The sequence below is a fragment of the Prunus persica genome, chromosome G2, assembly GCF_000346465.2.
Source record: "Prunus persica cultivar Lovell chromosome G2, Prunus_persica_NCBIv2, whole genome shotgun sequence".
Taxonomy (NCBI): Eukaryota; Viridiplantae; Streptophyta; class Magnoliopsida; order Rosales; family Rosaceae; genus Prunus; species Prunus persica.
Genome location: NC_034010.1, coordinates 11260433 through 11277668, shown reverse-complemented (window position 1 = coordinate 11277668; position 17236 = coordinate 11260433). Strand labels below are relative to the sequence as shown.

Genomic DNA, 17236 nt, shown 5'->3' with positions numbered 1-17236 from the left:
ATTTATAGGCCTAAGACATTGGTTGTTCACCTCACAAAATAATTGGTAGACAACATCATTAATATTCTTCAATCAACAACATCATTAATATTCTTCAATCAACAACATCATTAATATTCTTCAATCAATTGGGTAGTGGTTTGGTTTGGTGGGTGTGTGATTAGGTTTGGTGGGTGTTAGTTGGCTATGTGGGCTTCACCTATTCTTCTTTACTTATTCTTCTTTACAACATTTTTATATTTTTAAAAGACATTTTCTATTAAAAAGAGCTATACCAACATCTTAAACTGCAGAACTTGGCGTAAAAAAATAATAATAATAAACTTAAACGGGGCCTAAAACTGATAATTTCATGAACCTAAGGTAACATTTGTGATAAAAAAAACCGAAAAAACAAAAATGCTTATTTGCATTTGGCAGTGAGAAGAAAGAAACAGGGTTTAGAAGCAAAGCTTGTTATTCAGCAGAGCGAAGCTGGCAACGCTGCCCTAAACCAAATGTGGAGGAAAGCCATAGCAACAACAGCAAGAGGCGTCGGCGCACTCCACCACCCATGGCGCACGATAGCACACGGCCACTCAACCGCGGTCTCCCCCTCCGATGCCGTCAACTCCATCCTCCTCCGCTCCCTCAAAGAGCACTATCTCGACGTCACGAAAATGAACCCTCCTCCCAAAATAAACCCTCCGTCGCCGTTCACCGTCGTCCAGGGCTCGCTCGACGGCAACGGCCCGGCACTCAAGCGGACTTTCGGCGACGAAGAGATCACCATATCGGTGATGCGATTGGCCAATATTGTGCCCGGCGATGGCGGAGAAGACGACGGCGCTGACGATGGCGATGACATCAACCAGTTGTTCCTGCACGTCGACGTTTCGAAGCCCGGGCAGAAGGAGTCTCTGCATTTTCTTTGTGGGTTGTATCCGGACGCTTTGGGGATTCACTCTGTATCCATGCGCCCCAAAGCTGATGCTGCGAGCTCTGTTGAGGACGGTTCCTCCTATACTGGTCCTGTTTTTGAGTAAGCCATCTTCCTCTTCTTGTTCAATTTTGGCAATTTGGTTTTATATTTAGTGTTTGTGGTTGCATTTGCAGAAGACCAAACCTGGTAATTAGCCTTTGAAAAAAGAGAAGAGCTACTATTTTGTTGTGGGTAATCTTCAACATAATGTTCTTTTGCTAGAAAATTTGGAAAAGAGATTGTTATAGAGTGAATCATATTTGTGATATTTCAGTGAGATTGGAAGCATATACATATGGAACTAGGAGCCAGATTGTAAGAGTATAACAAACTTCATTTGTAGCCTAGGATTTTTCTTCTTCTTCTTTTTAATAGGGTCGATGTGCCTTATATTTTAAAAGCATAAAATCGTGTATTATGTTATGAAAAAGGATTCAATTATGTGGTAACTCTTCTCGAAAGAAAGTAAAAAATCATGTGGTAACTGTCTAATAGGACGGCAAATTGGACTGATACATAAACATGTGGAAATCTATGCAAGCAAATATTTACAGAAAAGGTTTCAGTTCCCAGCTAGGGTGAACCATATGGTGCTACTTTCCAATGAGTTTACTTGAAGTTGTTTCTTTTGTTATGTTTTGTTAAAGCTGCCATTATAAATGGCATCAGCTTGTGGGTCTCGGAAGCAATGCTTCTTTCTGAAATACAGATATGCTTCCCACACTGGGCATGCGTCATTGTTGTTCTGCCTTTGAATCTAATCTCCTTAATTCCCTTTTAACTGAAAGGCCAATCTTTTGGCCTCAATGTAGTATGTTTTTGATAAAAACCTATGTACTTTTGGTTATCATATAGACTAAAAATTATGTAGATACACAGGAAGAAGGAAATAGAATTAAAAAGAAAGGAAGAGAAGAGGATAGCATACATCATTGATCTCAGTGTTCTTCACTGTATAAAGTATGTGGATTTTTGTTATTAATACATTGAGATTGCCAGTCTTGAAAACATCTCTAGCTCAACAGTGACTATATTTTTGAGACTGGAGAGTTTGTTTTCTGAGGTTGTCATTCTTTTGGAAAGGTATACAGCTGAAGTTCAGATTATCCTTAAGAGTTATATGTTTGGCAGCTTCTTTCGTGGTAAAATGTTATCTAACGATTCTAAGCTTACATTATACCACTACGTTACTCCTAACAATGTCTAATTTATATTGTGTACTGTTGTTCTTGAGTCATCATACTGTCACATGCGTTTTCTTGGAATGATTCATCCCTCAGTGCTGCTCCTTAATGAGTCACTGAAGTATCTCGCCTTCTGTTTTGTAAATCATTTTGGCTCTTTAGAAATTAAATCTGTAATGTGCTCTGTTTTATGCATACGAAACTGATGCATATATGGCTTGAACTGTCCTCCAATTGGCAGAGATCTTGATGAAAAGATAAGGGATGCATTTCACAACTACATAGAAGAGCGGGGCGTGGGTGATAGTCTCTTTCCATTTCTTCGAGCATGGCTATACGTTAAGGATCATCGTAATCTTATGCGATGGTTCAAGTCAGTGGGAACGTTCATTAATGAAAACAAGACAGCAGTTAAGGATTCTTAGTTTCATAAGGTGGTTTAGAAAGAAGAAAAAAAGGTATTTAGCAGTTTCAGTGCCAGTTTGATCTCAACACTAATTTATCCTGACATGGTTGGTTAGTACAGGTTAAGTTATTATTATTATTTTTTTTTACAGGACAGGTTAAGTTCTTTGGTATTACTGTTTTGTAACCAACATGCTAATATATATGTTGCTGTGTTTGAATTAGAGATGTTATGCATATTATGTAATTCCAAATCCATCTCATATTCGATTTCCCTCGTTAAAAGAATTAATCTATATGTTACCGCAGTGTAAGTTGATTAGTATTTTGGTGTTATTCATTTCTGGTGGTTTCTCTTTAGTTTTTTTGAAATGGATTTTTGCACAAATGCCATGCGGAGTATAGGGGTTGTGAGCAAATACCACCAAGGAAAAAGTTTTAGCAATGTCACAGAGACTTTGCCACCGGTAGCAGTATGCCTCCTCTGATAAAATCCATTTTTCCGTTAAGGTGATTACATGGAATACATAATCCAGACATGCATGGCTTTTGAAAACAGAGCTCTGCACAAAAAACCAGTATAAGCAGAGAAAGAAATCCATGACAGAAAGTAGATAACACCATAGCCTCTTCTTCCTTGATATTTGCTGATGACTTGTTCATCCATAACACCTAATTCTCAGTAGCAACCCAGCTATTATTTCCCTACCAAGCTCAGACAATTCATCGGGAGATCAATTTAATAAGCCCTGACAATTCTCTCTAATGTTTCCAAAAAAAACCATACAAACAAGTCGTAAATGTTTTCTACAATCAAAGCTCGGGCCTGCGTTTTTATTCTAAAATCACCATCAGCTTGGACCTTGAAGTGGGCTGGGCTAGCCTGCCAGCCCTTAGCTGAAGAAGAAGAACACTGTAGAAGAAGATGGACTACAAAAGGAACAGCAAAAATGGCCCCCTTTTTATTTTGGGAGCTTCACTATTATACCTAAAATGGAGACTGAAATTATATAAAAAGTTCCCACATAGAATGCACTTTAGAAGCACACCCAAACCCCATTTACTACATAAAAAATGGGTGTTGAAGTTCCTATAAATTACATGATTGCCACTGATTAACTTAAAAAAAGCCCAACAAAAAAACATATTAAAAAAAAAAACTCGAACAATTTATTTTAAAAAAAAATTGCAAAACCCAAGCAGAGGCTCTTCATAGAAGTACATTGTTAAAACTATTTCATAGAACTATCTTGTTAATACTACTATATCATAGAAGTACATGTTAATACTCTGCCATAGAAGTACATTATTAATACTCTATCATAGAACTATCTTGTTAATACTCTATCATAGAAGTCCATTGTTAAACAGAAATGAGATCCATAACCTAAATAGTAACAAAAGATAAATCGATTGTCAAAGTTTAAAATACATTCCTCAAATGAACTAAATTCTGAAGAGAAACACATAATTGAAGCAAAAAATCAAAAATCCCAAGTCCAAACTAGACGACGACTCGGCGAAATACCCGTCTTCCTCCACAACTAAAGATGACGAGTCGCTGGTGTTGTGTAGTAATTTGGAACAATCGATGAGGTCCTTGTCTATCTTTTCTGCCGAGACGACTTGTGGAGATCAAGATCGAGATCGAGGTTCCTTTGTTATCACTGTAAAATTCCACCAAAATCTCAATTTCATACCTTCATCCACAAATCTACAAGCAAAAACAAAAAGATGAAGAAGAAAGTATAGGAGAACAAACTTGGAGAGATCGAGATGATCCGATTTGGCGAGCTGAGGCTTGGTCCCTTGAAAAAGTGTCAGAGCCAGCAATGGTGAGGAGACATAGACATCCATATAATCCAAAAAGTCTAAAGAGAAAGATGATTTCAAAACAAGAAATGGAAGAACAAAACTGAAAATTGGGGTTGAAGATGAAGATGAGAGACTGGAGCTTGTGAAATGAGTTCTGCTCTGACTTCAACGCTAGAAAAAGGGATTAAAGTTCCAATTTTATGTTAAAAGGGTAATAAAGGCATTTCATCTTATTAATTAAATTAAAAAATGTACAGCTGTCGATTTTTGAATTTTTTTGGGTATATTTATAGTTTTTAAATGGTATAGTGTTTCTTTATAATACTATGTCTAAGATTGGGTATATAACTAAATTTTGTATTTTATTTTTATATACAGTAGCCCCTTGACACATGCTCACGCATGTGCCAATTGGTTTTCTTTTTCTTTTTTATTTTATTTTTAGAATTAATAAAAGATAACAGGGTAGTTATGTTCCATAAAAGTAGGATCTATTATCTTATTTTGTTTTTAATTTTAATTTTTTTAATATTAAAAAATGTGATTTACCATATTATCCTCATTTAATTAATAATTTCAATTCTTAATGTTTAAATTAACAAAGGGCATTTTCTAATATTTTGAATGTTTCACCATTCTCTGCCTTTTGCTTTATATATATAGATAAAGTCTTTATGACTTTATTTATCCATAGAAAACAGCCCATGAACACAGAAAACTTAGTATCGAAATTGAAAGGAGTTAAGTATGAGTTTCCCCTAGGGATGGCAATGGCCTGGTTCTCGATTGGGTATGAAAATACCATTTCAATTACTGTTCTCCATCGGGGGCTACCTCCTAAACTCTCCCCAAATTCTCTGTTTTTTAATTTTAAAAAATATTTACCCCACATTATATCATTTGAATTTCAGCTTAAATTATCATTCAACGCAATTACATTCAATTGAATTATAAAATTCAATTGAATAACTCAAAATAATCTCAATTCAATTTGAGAAAACTAACTAATTATTATATTATATATTAATTAAAAATAAATATATTATTTATCAAGTTGGGTATGGAGATGGGAATAAAAATTCGGGAGTCCCCGTATTTGACCTTGATTTTCCCACAAAATCTCTCGCTATTAGGGTCAAGGAACTGATGGGGATATGGCCCGGCTGGGATTTATAGCATTCCTAGTTTGCCCCCTTTCCTTCAAACTTTGACCACCAAAAAAAAAAAAGGAGGGAAAAAATTGCTTGAGGAAGCTAAAATCCTACCAGCCGTTGGATCTCATTAATCAAAGCAACGATTACCAGTACAGTCTTGCATTGGAGAATTCCTGCAAAATAAAAATCCTCAAAAATCCTACCATGGATCAGGTGCATGAATGCGCCAATTATATGGGCCATTGGATGAGCTATTGTGGGATGTAGGGTAATCTACACCATTGATAGTGAGTGACCGGTTAAATGGGTAGCTCCAGGTAAAAGGAAACCAAAACAATAATATATATATAAAGAAATCTGAACAAAAGAAAAGAAAGTCCTCATGCGACTTCTCTCTCTTCTTCTTCTTGGCACTCACAGTCTTTGTTCCATTTAGCGACGGATCCAAGAATTTTTCAGCAGAGGTGCAATTTTTAAAAGCTAAGAGCTCAAAACCAAAAAAAGAAAAAAAAAAAAAGAGACAACTAAATATCCTTATCATTTAAACAATACTAATGTTATTAATAATTAATTAAAAAAATAACATTACAATTACAATTGTTTCCGACGAGGTTTCATATCATGAAAATATCGCATTGTATTTGCATTACTAATACAAGAAAAAATATCTTTCTCAATGTAAACAACCAAGCTATCACTCAACCATTGATTCCCCATTTTGTTACGCAATGGTGTTTTCACAATATTCATAGCTGAAAAAGCTCTCTTAACTGAAACTATTGCAACGGATAAAACTAAAGCCAATGTAAGAAGTAAATACACATAGTTGTATAATACACATAGTTGTATATTCTACTCCTTCTTGTATTCACCAATTTTTTTGAAGGAGGATTTGAACTAGCCGGATTATTTGAAGGAGGGTTGGAACTAGCGAGATTATTTGAAGGAGGGTTGGAACTAGAAGGATTATTTGAAGGAGGATTTGAACTACCCGGATTATTTGAAGGAGGATTTGAACTACCCGGATTATTTGAAGGAGGATTTATACTCTTTCTCTAAAAGTACCTTTCCATAACTGTACAATTAAAACAAAAATAAGGGTTTTATATCTATTACTATGACTAACTGACTATAATTTATCAATTAAATAAATCAATCAATATCAAATTATCAATTTAATATACAAATAAAAATTAATTATACCTCGAATAAAGTGTCACTTAGCCTGGTATTCACTCGAGTTTGCTACTGATCTTAATAATATAGAGAGAGAGCTAAAAAGAATAAACAAAATTGGAGTTTGCTCAAGAAAAAAAAATGCATTCGACTTACTTTGGATTTGCGTACTCAGGAAGGAAAAAAAACGCAAGATTCTTCTGATGCACACACACTTTGATGAAATTGGGTGATGTTAAATTGGTCTTTTATAAAGAGATTCCCAATCCTACTTAATTAAGGAATTCCCAAAACACAATTGAATAAAGAGAACCCAATTAAGTAAGGAAATAAAAACCATTTGAAAAGCCCACAAAAAGCCCACGTTTACAGCATCAGTTTCCGGTTTTTTTCCCATTTTTTTTAAATTTTAAAACCCTAGTCCAAAATGACGTCGTTTTGGCCAAGTTTTAAAAAAAAATTTAAAAAAAAAGAAAAAAAAAAGCACCGCGTTTTAAAAAAAGCTTGGTCCAAAATGACGTCGTTTTGGCCAAGCTTTGTTTAAAAAAAAAACATGCGCACAGCAGCGCCGCATGCAACACCAGTCACTTGTGCATTTCATCGAACACCTTCTGTGCGTCGCTGGTCTGAAGCAGAGGTGCAACTCCAGCACCTCTAATGGATATTTCCGGCAGCCGGAGGTGCAGGTGCACCTCCTTGCACCTGCACAGGTGCGCCACTGGTTCCAATGTTACTCTCTTCTTCAGTTGAGCTTCTTGGTTTGAACGGCAACTGGTGGATATCGATTAGTTGATCTTGAAGTCACTGTGAGTACAAAAAAAATGCCAATTTGTTTTGAGGGTTAATGGGTTTTGGTTTTGCTAAAAAGAAACCAATTGTAATTTGGGTTTTTTTACAGATAAGAAATCCAATTTGATTAATCTCAATATCTTTTTCTTCTTTGATGTTGGATAGTGTTGTTGAAAATTTGGTCTCATTCCAATATCATTAGATAGAATTTCTTAATTGCAATGATATTCTAAGCTTCGATATTGAGTTCATCTTCGTCGGAATTGTTATATTATACTGAAGTTTGGTATAATGGTTAGGCGTGCAATTACCAAATCGTAAGTGTTTTTTTTGCAAGTGGTGTACGTACTTGGCATGCAATTGGCAAGATTTTGCACTTTCAGAATGCAATTACCACCAACTGAGTAGTATGTTAGTGCAATTAGTGTAGTAAAAATGCCATGATATTTGTAGCCTTGCATTTTGGTAAAAGAAATGAAAGAAGTACTTTGATATGTCATTTTTTAATCCAATTACCAATTGTTTAGTCCGATTTTGCAATTAGTCTGTTTCAATTTTCATAATGTAAATACAATATGTGATTTGTGGATGCAATCGACGAACAGGTAGTTCGAATTGCATTATAGTCTTGCAATTGACAAAAGTTCGAATTGCATTACTAGTCTTGCAATTGAACAACAGCTTGTTCAAATTGCCTTATATTCTTGCAATTGACAAACATAACAGTCTCATTTGCATTCCAGTCGCGCTGTTGCCATTGATGTGTATCCATTTATTTTCATATTAATATCTTATTAATGACAAATTCTTCATAATTAATTGTATGTTTATACTTCTACTAAATGCAATTGATGTGTATCCATTTATTTTCATATTAATTAAACCATGAAAGACATATTGCCTATTTTCAGGAAATGATGCATAAGCAAGAAAAAACAATGGAAATCAGGGTCAAAGCTCCATACCTAACAATGAAAGTTATTTTGTGGAGGCTGAGTCACTAGAAGAAATAGAAAATGTCCCATTTTTGCGGTATTTGGACGACAGTATAGAAGAAATTACTGAGATTAGCGGACACTGTGAGTATGATGAGTTAAACTTCCGAAATATAAGCATTGTTGATTTAGAGGGGAGGGAGTTTGCAAAATTTGATGAAGCGGAAAGATTTTACTAGAACTATGCTCTTGCGATTGGTTTAGCATAAGAATAAGACGTTTGAGATGTAGCGAGGGTGTAGTTGTGATATGCAAACAATGGGTGTGCTCGAAAGAAGGGATAGATCAAAGAAATGGGCGAATAGAGAGGATATGGTTTGCATACCAAAGAAAGATACTAGAGAGAATTGTCACGCTGCATTTGCTGTAAAGTATTGTCCTAAAAGGGATACTTATATTGTGAATAAATTTGTAAATGAGCACAACCACCGACTTGCCCACTCACATGAGGTGCCTTTTATTCTCTCCCACTGGTGTGTTACGGAATCCGACATTGCACAATCTATTTCTTTGAGAAAAGCCTCTATTAAAACCAGTCAGACATAAGAGTATATGATTGACCAAGTAGGCAGATACATGAAACTGTAAGAATTTATATAACAGGTTGGATTTCGAGCGTTGACAAGTAGTATTGGATGGTGATGCACAAGCAGCAATAAGCTACATGAATGCCAAGGCAATAGCGGACCTATAATTTTTTTTTCATGTTTAGTATAGATGAGGAGAATAGATTTGCAAATTTGTTTTGGAGAGACTCTCAATCTCTACACGATTTTTGTTGCTTTGGGGATGTGTTGATATTTGATAGCACGTATAAGACCAACGTATATGACAAGTCTTTAGTGGTGTTTGTTGGTGTAAACAACCATAACGCGACTACAGTTTTTGGTTGTGCATTTCTTGTTGATAAGGCTACTGCTACATATTGTTGGGTGCTCAGAACTTTTTTGACTTCTATGAAGGATAAAAAGCCTGTATCTATTGTCAAGGAAGGGGATGAGGCAATGCGCGTAGTGATTGATGAAGTTTTTCCTGACGCACATCATCGTTTATGTTCATGGCACATCATGAGGAATGTGAACTCCAATGTGAATAACCCATAAATTGAAAGGGATTTTAGGTATTGAGTGCATGGTGGTTTGACACTAGTGGCGTTCGAACAATATTCGCAGCATATGATAGATACCTATGATCTAAAAGGCGATTGGATTGAGATGATGTACCGTAAACGAAAGCGATTAGATGAAGCGTATTGCTCGGGGCATTTCTTTGGTGGAAATACCACCACACAACGTGTTGAGGGTATGCATAAGAACTTGAATGATGGAATTGGTAAAGACATGAAGTTAGTGGAGTGTATTTCGCGAATTGAAAGATCTTTATTGAAGTTGAGAAATGAGAATGTGAAGGATGACTTATTCACACCCACTCATTCTTACGCACCTCCAATCTCTAGAGGAACATGCAGCTTCTATTTTCACTCACGACATTTACAAGCTGATAAGAAATGAGATAAATAAGGAGGCAAGGTTAATTCTCGTGCAACCCGTAAGAAACAATGACGATCCTCGTGTTTACAAATTTTCCAAATTTGGAAGACCCGATGAGAATTGGACTGTGGTGTACTACCGAAAAGATCAACATCTTTAGTGTTCATGCAAATTATTTGAACCAATGGAATTATGTGTTGTCATATGTTTGGAGTTATGAAATGTGATCATATGGACCAAATACTTCCGGCCTTAATAATGAAGAGATAGATAAAGGATGCAAGATGCGGGAGTGAATTTGTAATCAAGTCGGATGATGTCCCGAACAAAATTGTTCAGATGGCTAGGTTTGGGTCATTAAGCGCCAATTTTAACAAGCTTTATTTTTATGGGTTGCAGACAGAAGTCGGTTACAAGAGGCTAAAGGCTGAATTTGGGAGATTAAGTAATTTGGTTGAGAGATTGAAGGAGAAACATTAACAAACTAGTCTTAATCTAGGATGCCATAATAATGTTGTAAGAGATCTCGTAGTTGTTAAGGCAAAGTGGAAGCAAACAACGAGAAGTGAAGGCAAAAAGGCTCTGTAATGCGGAGAGTGCAAAGGTACTGGTCACAACAAAAGAAACTGTCCAAATCGCATTATTGATGATAGAGGTAAGCAGAAAATGAGTTATACAAGTGACGGGAGTGACTTTCTTTCTAGTTTTGGTCCACAAGATGATACGACTGTTGGGAATAGAACATTGCCTTCCTCATTGAGTGCCAGTAATGGGACTAAGACGTTGTCCCCTTCTCATATGGCTAAGTGTCTGGTGGCTCCACTTGTTACACCTTTGATGGTTTCGCCTTTGAGACACTCGAGTATAGTGTATCAGAATCACAATTTGACAAGCAAGGCTCGCCACCTAGAGATTGTAATAGATTTTAGGTTCCATTTTCACCCCAATAAAATGACATATATTGTAGTACTTCCACTATATATATGGTTTAGGTTTTATGTACGAAATATGCATTACAACCATATTGTTCATGTATTCCCCCAACTTTTGGCATGACACTTATAATTAGTGTTATTTTGTACCTATGCTAATGTTATATATATGACTTTTGATACATTAATATTTATATATCTTTTTCATGATATTTTCTTTAGCTTTGTAACACCTCGACTCCAAATTTCTCCCTTGTTTAAATTATTTAAGTGAAATTACAAATTTACCCCTAAGGTAGGGATATTTTGGTCATTTTCTTACCCGGAAAGAGTTTGAGGTAGTGACTGGTATTTTTGGGTAGGTCATACTGAGATGAGTCCGTAGACACGTGGTGGGCTCGAATCGGAGTTGTAACGAGAGAGATATGGTCAAGAGAAACTCAGTGGCACAACCGTAAATATTTGGAAGTGGGATTTTTTTATAAAAATCAGATTCTCTCTCTCTCTTTCTCTCGTGCTCTCTCTCTCTCTCTCTCTCTCTCTCTCTCCCCGACGGTCTCTCTCTCTCTCCTCGAATCTCCGGCCGTAGCTGCGGACGGGACTGGTGCCAAAAGGACCGGCTCGGCCTCGGCGTCAGGACCCGGCCCTTCCCCGACATCGGCCGCCGCTCTAGCCGCTGGAAAAAGACGATTTTTGCCTGGTTTTCACTCGAACTTTGCCGGCTCCGATCTCCCTCCTCCGGCCGCCATTTTTGGCGATCAAGGTATGGAAATTCATCCATTTTTCATAATCTAGCTGCCTGTTGGGTAGGATTGGATCGATTCTTAGCGTAGGTAATTCGATCTACGAATTGAAATTCGGCCGATTTTGGGATTGAGATTCCGGCCACCTCTGGTCAGTTTTTGGGGTAGGTTCAAGAACAAAAGTGGCTCCAAATAGGGTGTCATACCTAGGGTAGGAGTTTGGAGCTGTGGTTTTGAGATTTTCCGGAGATGCGTTATCGCTTTGGGCACCCAGCGTTGCCGGCGCATGTGGCGGTGCGTGGGCGAGGGTAGGGAAGTTGCACTGTGTATCGATGAGATCCTTAGGTTGTCACGAGTTCGTAAGATTTCTTGGATCTCAATTCGGACGTCGTTTGACTATTGAACAGATACCGCCTATTGCGCGTTATTCGGGTTCGATAGGTTGGGACCGTTGGATGGTCTTGAATTTAATATATGTTAATCTAGGTATTTCTAGGATCGTGTAGGAATTCACGGATCGTGAATCGGAGCCCCGGATGTTCCGATTTAATAGTTTTAATTTTATGTTTTATAATAACCGTCAGATCATGCAATTGTGAGCGATCCGACCGTCCGATCTGGACCAAACTTGCAGGACGAGTGTCCTATACCTTGTAGAACCCATAGGAACTTTCGGATCAGACTTTGGAGGTCGTGGGCCCCATGGGCCCGTTTGACCAAGGTTGGGGTAGTTTCACCCTTGGTTGACAGCGAGTCTTCCGGAGTAGTCTCACCTTCCCAGAAGAATTTAAGTGACCGTAGAGACAGGTCTTGGGTGTTAGATGAATCATGATGATTATGTGGGATTAGGATATTAATTTATTATTTTAAATTGGGGGATTAACGAGTGCTAAACTATTGTTGAGATTTACACAATATTAGAATTAATATATATATATATATATATGTATATGTTTGTAAAGGTATAAAAGAGAGTCTAGAATGTCAGTTTGAAGTGCTATACGCACTACCTTAGGCACCTCCCCGGATTTTGGTTACACTACAAGTACCACCCTGTGAAAGTTAGGTCCCACATGGCGTAGGTTATTCGGCGTGCGGACAGGCCTCATACGTGGCATTGGTAGTATCGGCGTATGGGGAGATTACGTGATAATATGTTGAGGTCGCACGTGGCGTAGGTTATCCGGCATGTCGACAGACCCCATACGTGGCATTGGTTGTACCGGCGTATGAGGAGACATTGTGATATGATGTTCAGGTCTCGCATGGCATAGGTTATCCGGCGTTGAGACAGACCCCATACGTGGTGTAGGTTGTACCAGCGTATGGGGAGATATTGTGATAGTATGTTGAGCTTGCACGTGGCGTAGGTTATCCGGCGTGTTGACAGGCCCCATACGTGGCATTGGTAGTACCGGCTTATGGGGAGATTATGTGATAATATGGTGAGGTCGCACGTGGCGTAGGTTATCCGGCGTGTTGACAGACCCCATACGTGGCGTTGGTAGTACCGGCGTATGGGGAGATATTGTGAATAACAGAGAGATGAATGAATGAATTGTATATGTTTGGAATCGGGTTTTAGTGGGAAGAACTACATGTGGCTTGATCCCTCAGTGAAGGTACGTAGGCAGCCTAAGGTTATTAGGTGCAGCCACGAACATAGATGTGATTGTGTTAGGAGGTTAAAACCTCGTATGTTAAAATCGAAAAAGTTAAATGATGCATGTTGAAATTTAGTAGTCATAATGCATATTTGAATTTATCGTTTGCCTTGTTTAAGGCATGAATTGATTTGTTAGTGTGCTTGGTAGTTTGTTGAAAATTATTGGAAGGCCGAAGACCGTTTATGTGAATTGCATGAAATTATTTTGTGCATGCTGCCCGTTGGGAATATTAAATGTGTTTTAATGCAGGTTAAACTTTTGGGAAATGTCCAATTTATAGGGGAGACTCTGTCAAAATTTCGGCAGAAAGTCTCGGTCTTTAGTAAGTGGGCCCGGCATCGGGGTGATGTCGGGAATTCCACAGGATTCGCCACGGGTTTCGGGAAATTCGAGTCGGGTCCTTTCAAGCTTAGTTTTTGCATGATTAGAATGATTAGATGCAATAAATTCCATTGTTTTTATTTTATTTTAATCTTTAGCTTAGGTACTTAATTATGAAGATACATGGAAAATAAGAAAAATCAAATGACAGAGGTCTGTTTGTTGGTATAATTTTGCAACATCAAATGAGAATTACATATTGTTTGTTTGTCGCTTTCATTGGCAACGACATGCTTACTATTTCCGACACATTTACACATTTATTTGTCGCTCTCGGAAATAGCTAATATTTGGCCGGAAATATTGACGCCACATTTATTTCCAACAAATCTCATGCGCATGGGAAATAGTTGTGTTTTTTCCGACGGCATCTTCACGTTGTTGAAAGTTATAGGCTATTTCCGAAGGCAACAAGTGGTCGTTGAAATTAATTTTTCTTTTATCGAGCGTAATTAGTTGGCTTCAGGTGGTATATGTACTTTCGAGGGCAATCATTAGTTCTCGCAAGATGATGTATATTTGCAAGGGGTCATAATTGCTATCGAAAATGATTGTCTATTACCGATGACATGTATTTGCTCTCATAAAAAGTTTAACGCTACAATTTTCCACCATTTTTTTTTAGATTTACCGAAATCTAAGCTTCTTGTTGTTATTAATATGATTACATGATATTATATTATGTACGTTTACTTTCTTTTGATTAACAAAGGGCTTCAAAGTTTGGCTATTTTTTAACATTGGATATATGAATACCATTAAGCAAGAGTTAGTTTGTGTTATATGTGCTTAACTTTTTTTTTTTTTTTTTGGTACTACTTACTAAGTTAAACTTAAATGACGTATAAGTTTTCCATTTTAAAGAAATTATAGGTATGCATATGTTATTTATTTATAATTTTTAAGACAACGTACATTAGAAAGCTTAGAAATTTAGTATTTATAATAAATTTTGATTGATGTTTATAAAAAATAGGATCTTATGTTAGTTGTTTTTCCTATAGTTCAACTTAATGCTTTAATTTCGTGTACATGCTAAGTTTTACTTTAGTTTAACAATAGTGTCATGCATATATATGGCTATAAAAATACTATGTTGAGAAATTCTGAATAAGGACATTCCTAAAATAAAGTATCATATGTCATAGCATGGAAAGAGAACATGTAACACCCGGTCCAAAAAAATATTATTCAATTGATTATTTATTTGTAAAATTTCAATTTTGCAACTTGGTAAGGGTATTTTTGTTACTTTTTATTCCAGAAAGATTTTGGAAATTTGAGTAATGCTGTTTTGTAGAGCTCGACGATACAAGTCTGTAGACAGGCGACACATCCAATTTCGAGTTGTAACGGTGGAGAAAATGTCTAGAAACAGAAAGGACGTAATGGGAATTTTGAAGATAAATTTTCTGGTGGTACAGTACCCGCTACAGTACCGAGCCTTTTCTTTTTCTCCCCTTTTCTTCTTCTTCTTCTTCCCCGCGATTTCTTCTCTCTCGCGTTTCTTTTGCAACAGTCACTATACAGTGACTGTTCGATTTCCCGGCCACTAATTGACTCCGTCGTGCATCAGTTGAACGCGCCACCTTCAGGAATTCTCCGATTTTTCCAAATTTTGGCCGGCAATTTTTTGAGCTTTTCCGGCGATTCCGGCTACCGTTTCCGTCGAGTGAGGTATGGTTCTTCATCATTTTTCCGTGATCTAGGTGTTTATGTAAGTGGTTTGGATTGATTTTGGAGTTTTAGAAGGCAACCAAAACACCCAAGTTTGGCCGGCGGTTTGGGCCGTGTTCGGGGTTGCTCCGGCCACTTTTTAGCCGGGGTCCGAGATAAAAAATTGTTTCCCTTGTTAGTCTGATCATGTTGGTATATATCTTGATTAGAGTTCTGATAATTTTTCCGGTGAGAAAAAAAATTGATCATGTTGGTGTAGGTCTTGACTATAGTTTTGATAATTTTTCCGTCGTCGGAAATTTCTCAAGACACCCAACATTGCCGGTGAAAGACCGTAGGGTTGAGATTCCCCAATACCTAGAGTTATGTTACCTAGGTGATGGCGTCATGTTTCCTGGACTTTGTTTCCTTGTATTAGGGACTCTTTGTCTCCTTTTGTTTGTATGTGTTGTACTCAGTATTATATTAATCAATGATATCCCACAACTCAACTAACCAAGTGTTGGAAGTTTGAAAGCAAATGTCCCACATTGGAGAAAACAAAAAAATTCCATATGCTTTATAAGCATGAAACCTTAACATCAATTAAATAAGGATTGGTGGGCTGATGGGCTTGGTAGTGAAGACTATCATGGTTGGCTTGCTTGATTAATATAAATATTTAAATAATCAAGACTTGGGCCTCGGGCCTTGGGGCTCTTGGGGTCTCTGGAAAATAAAAGAAATATACCTAGCCCGAAAATAAAATAATTATTTTTTATTTTTCGGATTTCTTTGGCAGAAGTACCACAAGTCCTAGGCCATAAGACGAATCTCTTTTTCTTTAAAAAAAACTATCTCATATTATTTTAAAGTTACCAACTGTATTGGAGAGAAGCACACCAACGTTCGCCAGAATTCAAGGATCCGGTGCTGGACCCTTGAATTATAGATAGTTGAATCCTGGGAGATAGACGCCTGTTGAACTTCAAGCACTGAGAAGAGGCGAAATTCTGTCTTTAGGACATTGCAAATACGCAAGCCTCTATCTTCAATAAAAGTCAGTATTCTGTACTTAATTTATATATTTGCACATTTATACAGATTTCATAATTTTGCTACTGTTTATATTTTAAGAATTGTGCAATAATATAGTGATCCTATAGCATACAACATTTACTGATTATTTTTCTAACAATCTAAAGACAGAATTCTTTAATGGAAGAATCTATAAGTGGCGTGAAGATGACTGATATAGTCAATGTCAGCGGCGTCAAAACTCATGTTAAGGAACCAGAGAAGTTCAAAGGGGTGGATTTCAAACGCTGGCAACAGAAAATGCTGTTTTACTTGACAACACTGAATTTGGCTCATGTAGTCAAAGAGGAAGTTCCTGTGGCAACAGAGAATCCGATACCTGCAGCCAAATTAAATGCTATTGATGCTTGGAAACATTCTGAGTTTCTCTGCAGGAATTATATTCTCAGTTCGTTGGATGATACCTTGTATGATGTTTATTCTTCATACAAGACTGCCAAGGAATTGTGGGAGTCTCTCGAAAAGAAGTACAGAACAGAGGTTGCTGGTACAAAGAAATTTGTCATTGGGAAATTTCTGAATTACAAAATGATAGACTCCAAGTCAGTGGTTAATCAAGTGGAAGAACTCCAGATCATTATGCATAAACTGCATAATGAAAACATGATCATGAACGAGAACTTTCAAGTGGGTTCGATCATAGAGAAGTTGCCTCCTTCCTGGAATGATTTCAAGATCTATCTGAAGCACAAGAAATCTGACATGACCCTGGATGATTTGGTTCTGAAACTAAGAGTTGAACAGGATCACAGAATTATTGCGAAAGTGGATGGTGCTTCCTCTGAAGCCA

The 17236-nt window shown here is 37.1% G+C and overlaps 1 protein-coding gene across 1 annotated transcript; it reads left to right on the top strand.

Moving 5' to 3' along the window:
- On the top strand, positions 359 to 2842 carry LOC18780470 (mitochondrial acidic protein MAM33). Its single transcript, XM_007211885.2, has 2 exons — positions 359 to 1021; positions 2387 to 2842. The coding sequence occupies exons 1-2, from the start codon at positions 498 to 500 to the stop codon at positions 2568 to 2570; spliced, it is 708 nt and encodes a 235-aa protein (XP_007211947.1). The 5' UTR covers positions 359 to 497; the 3' UTR covers positions 2571 to 2842.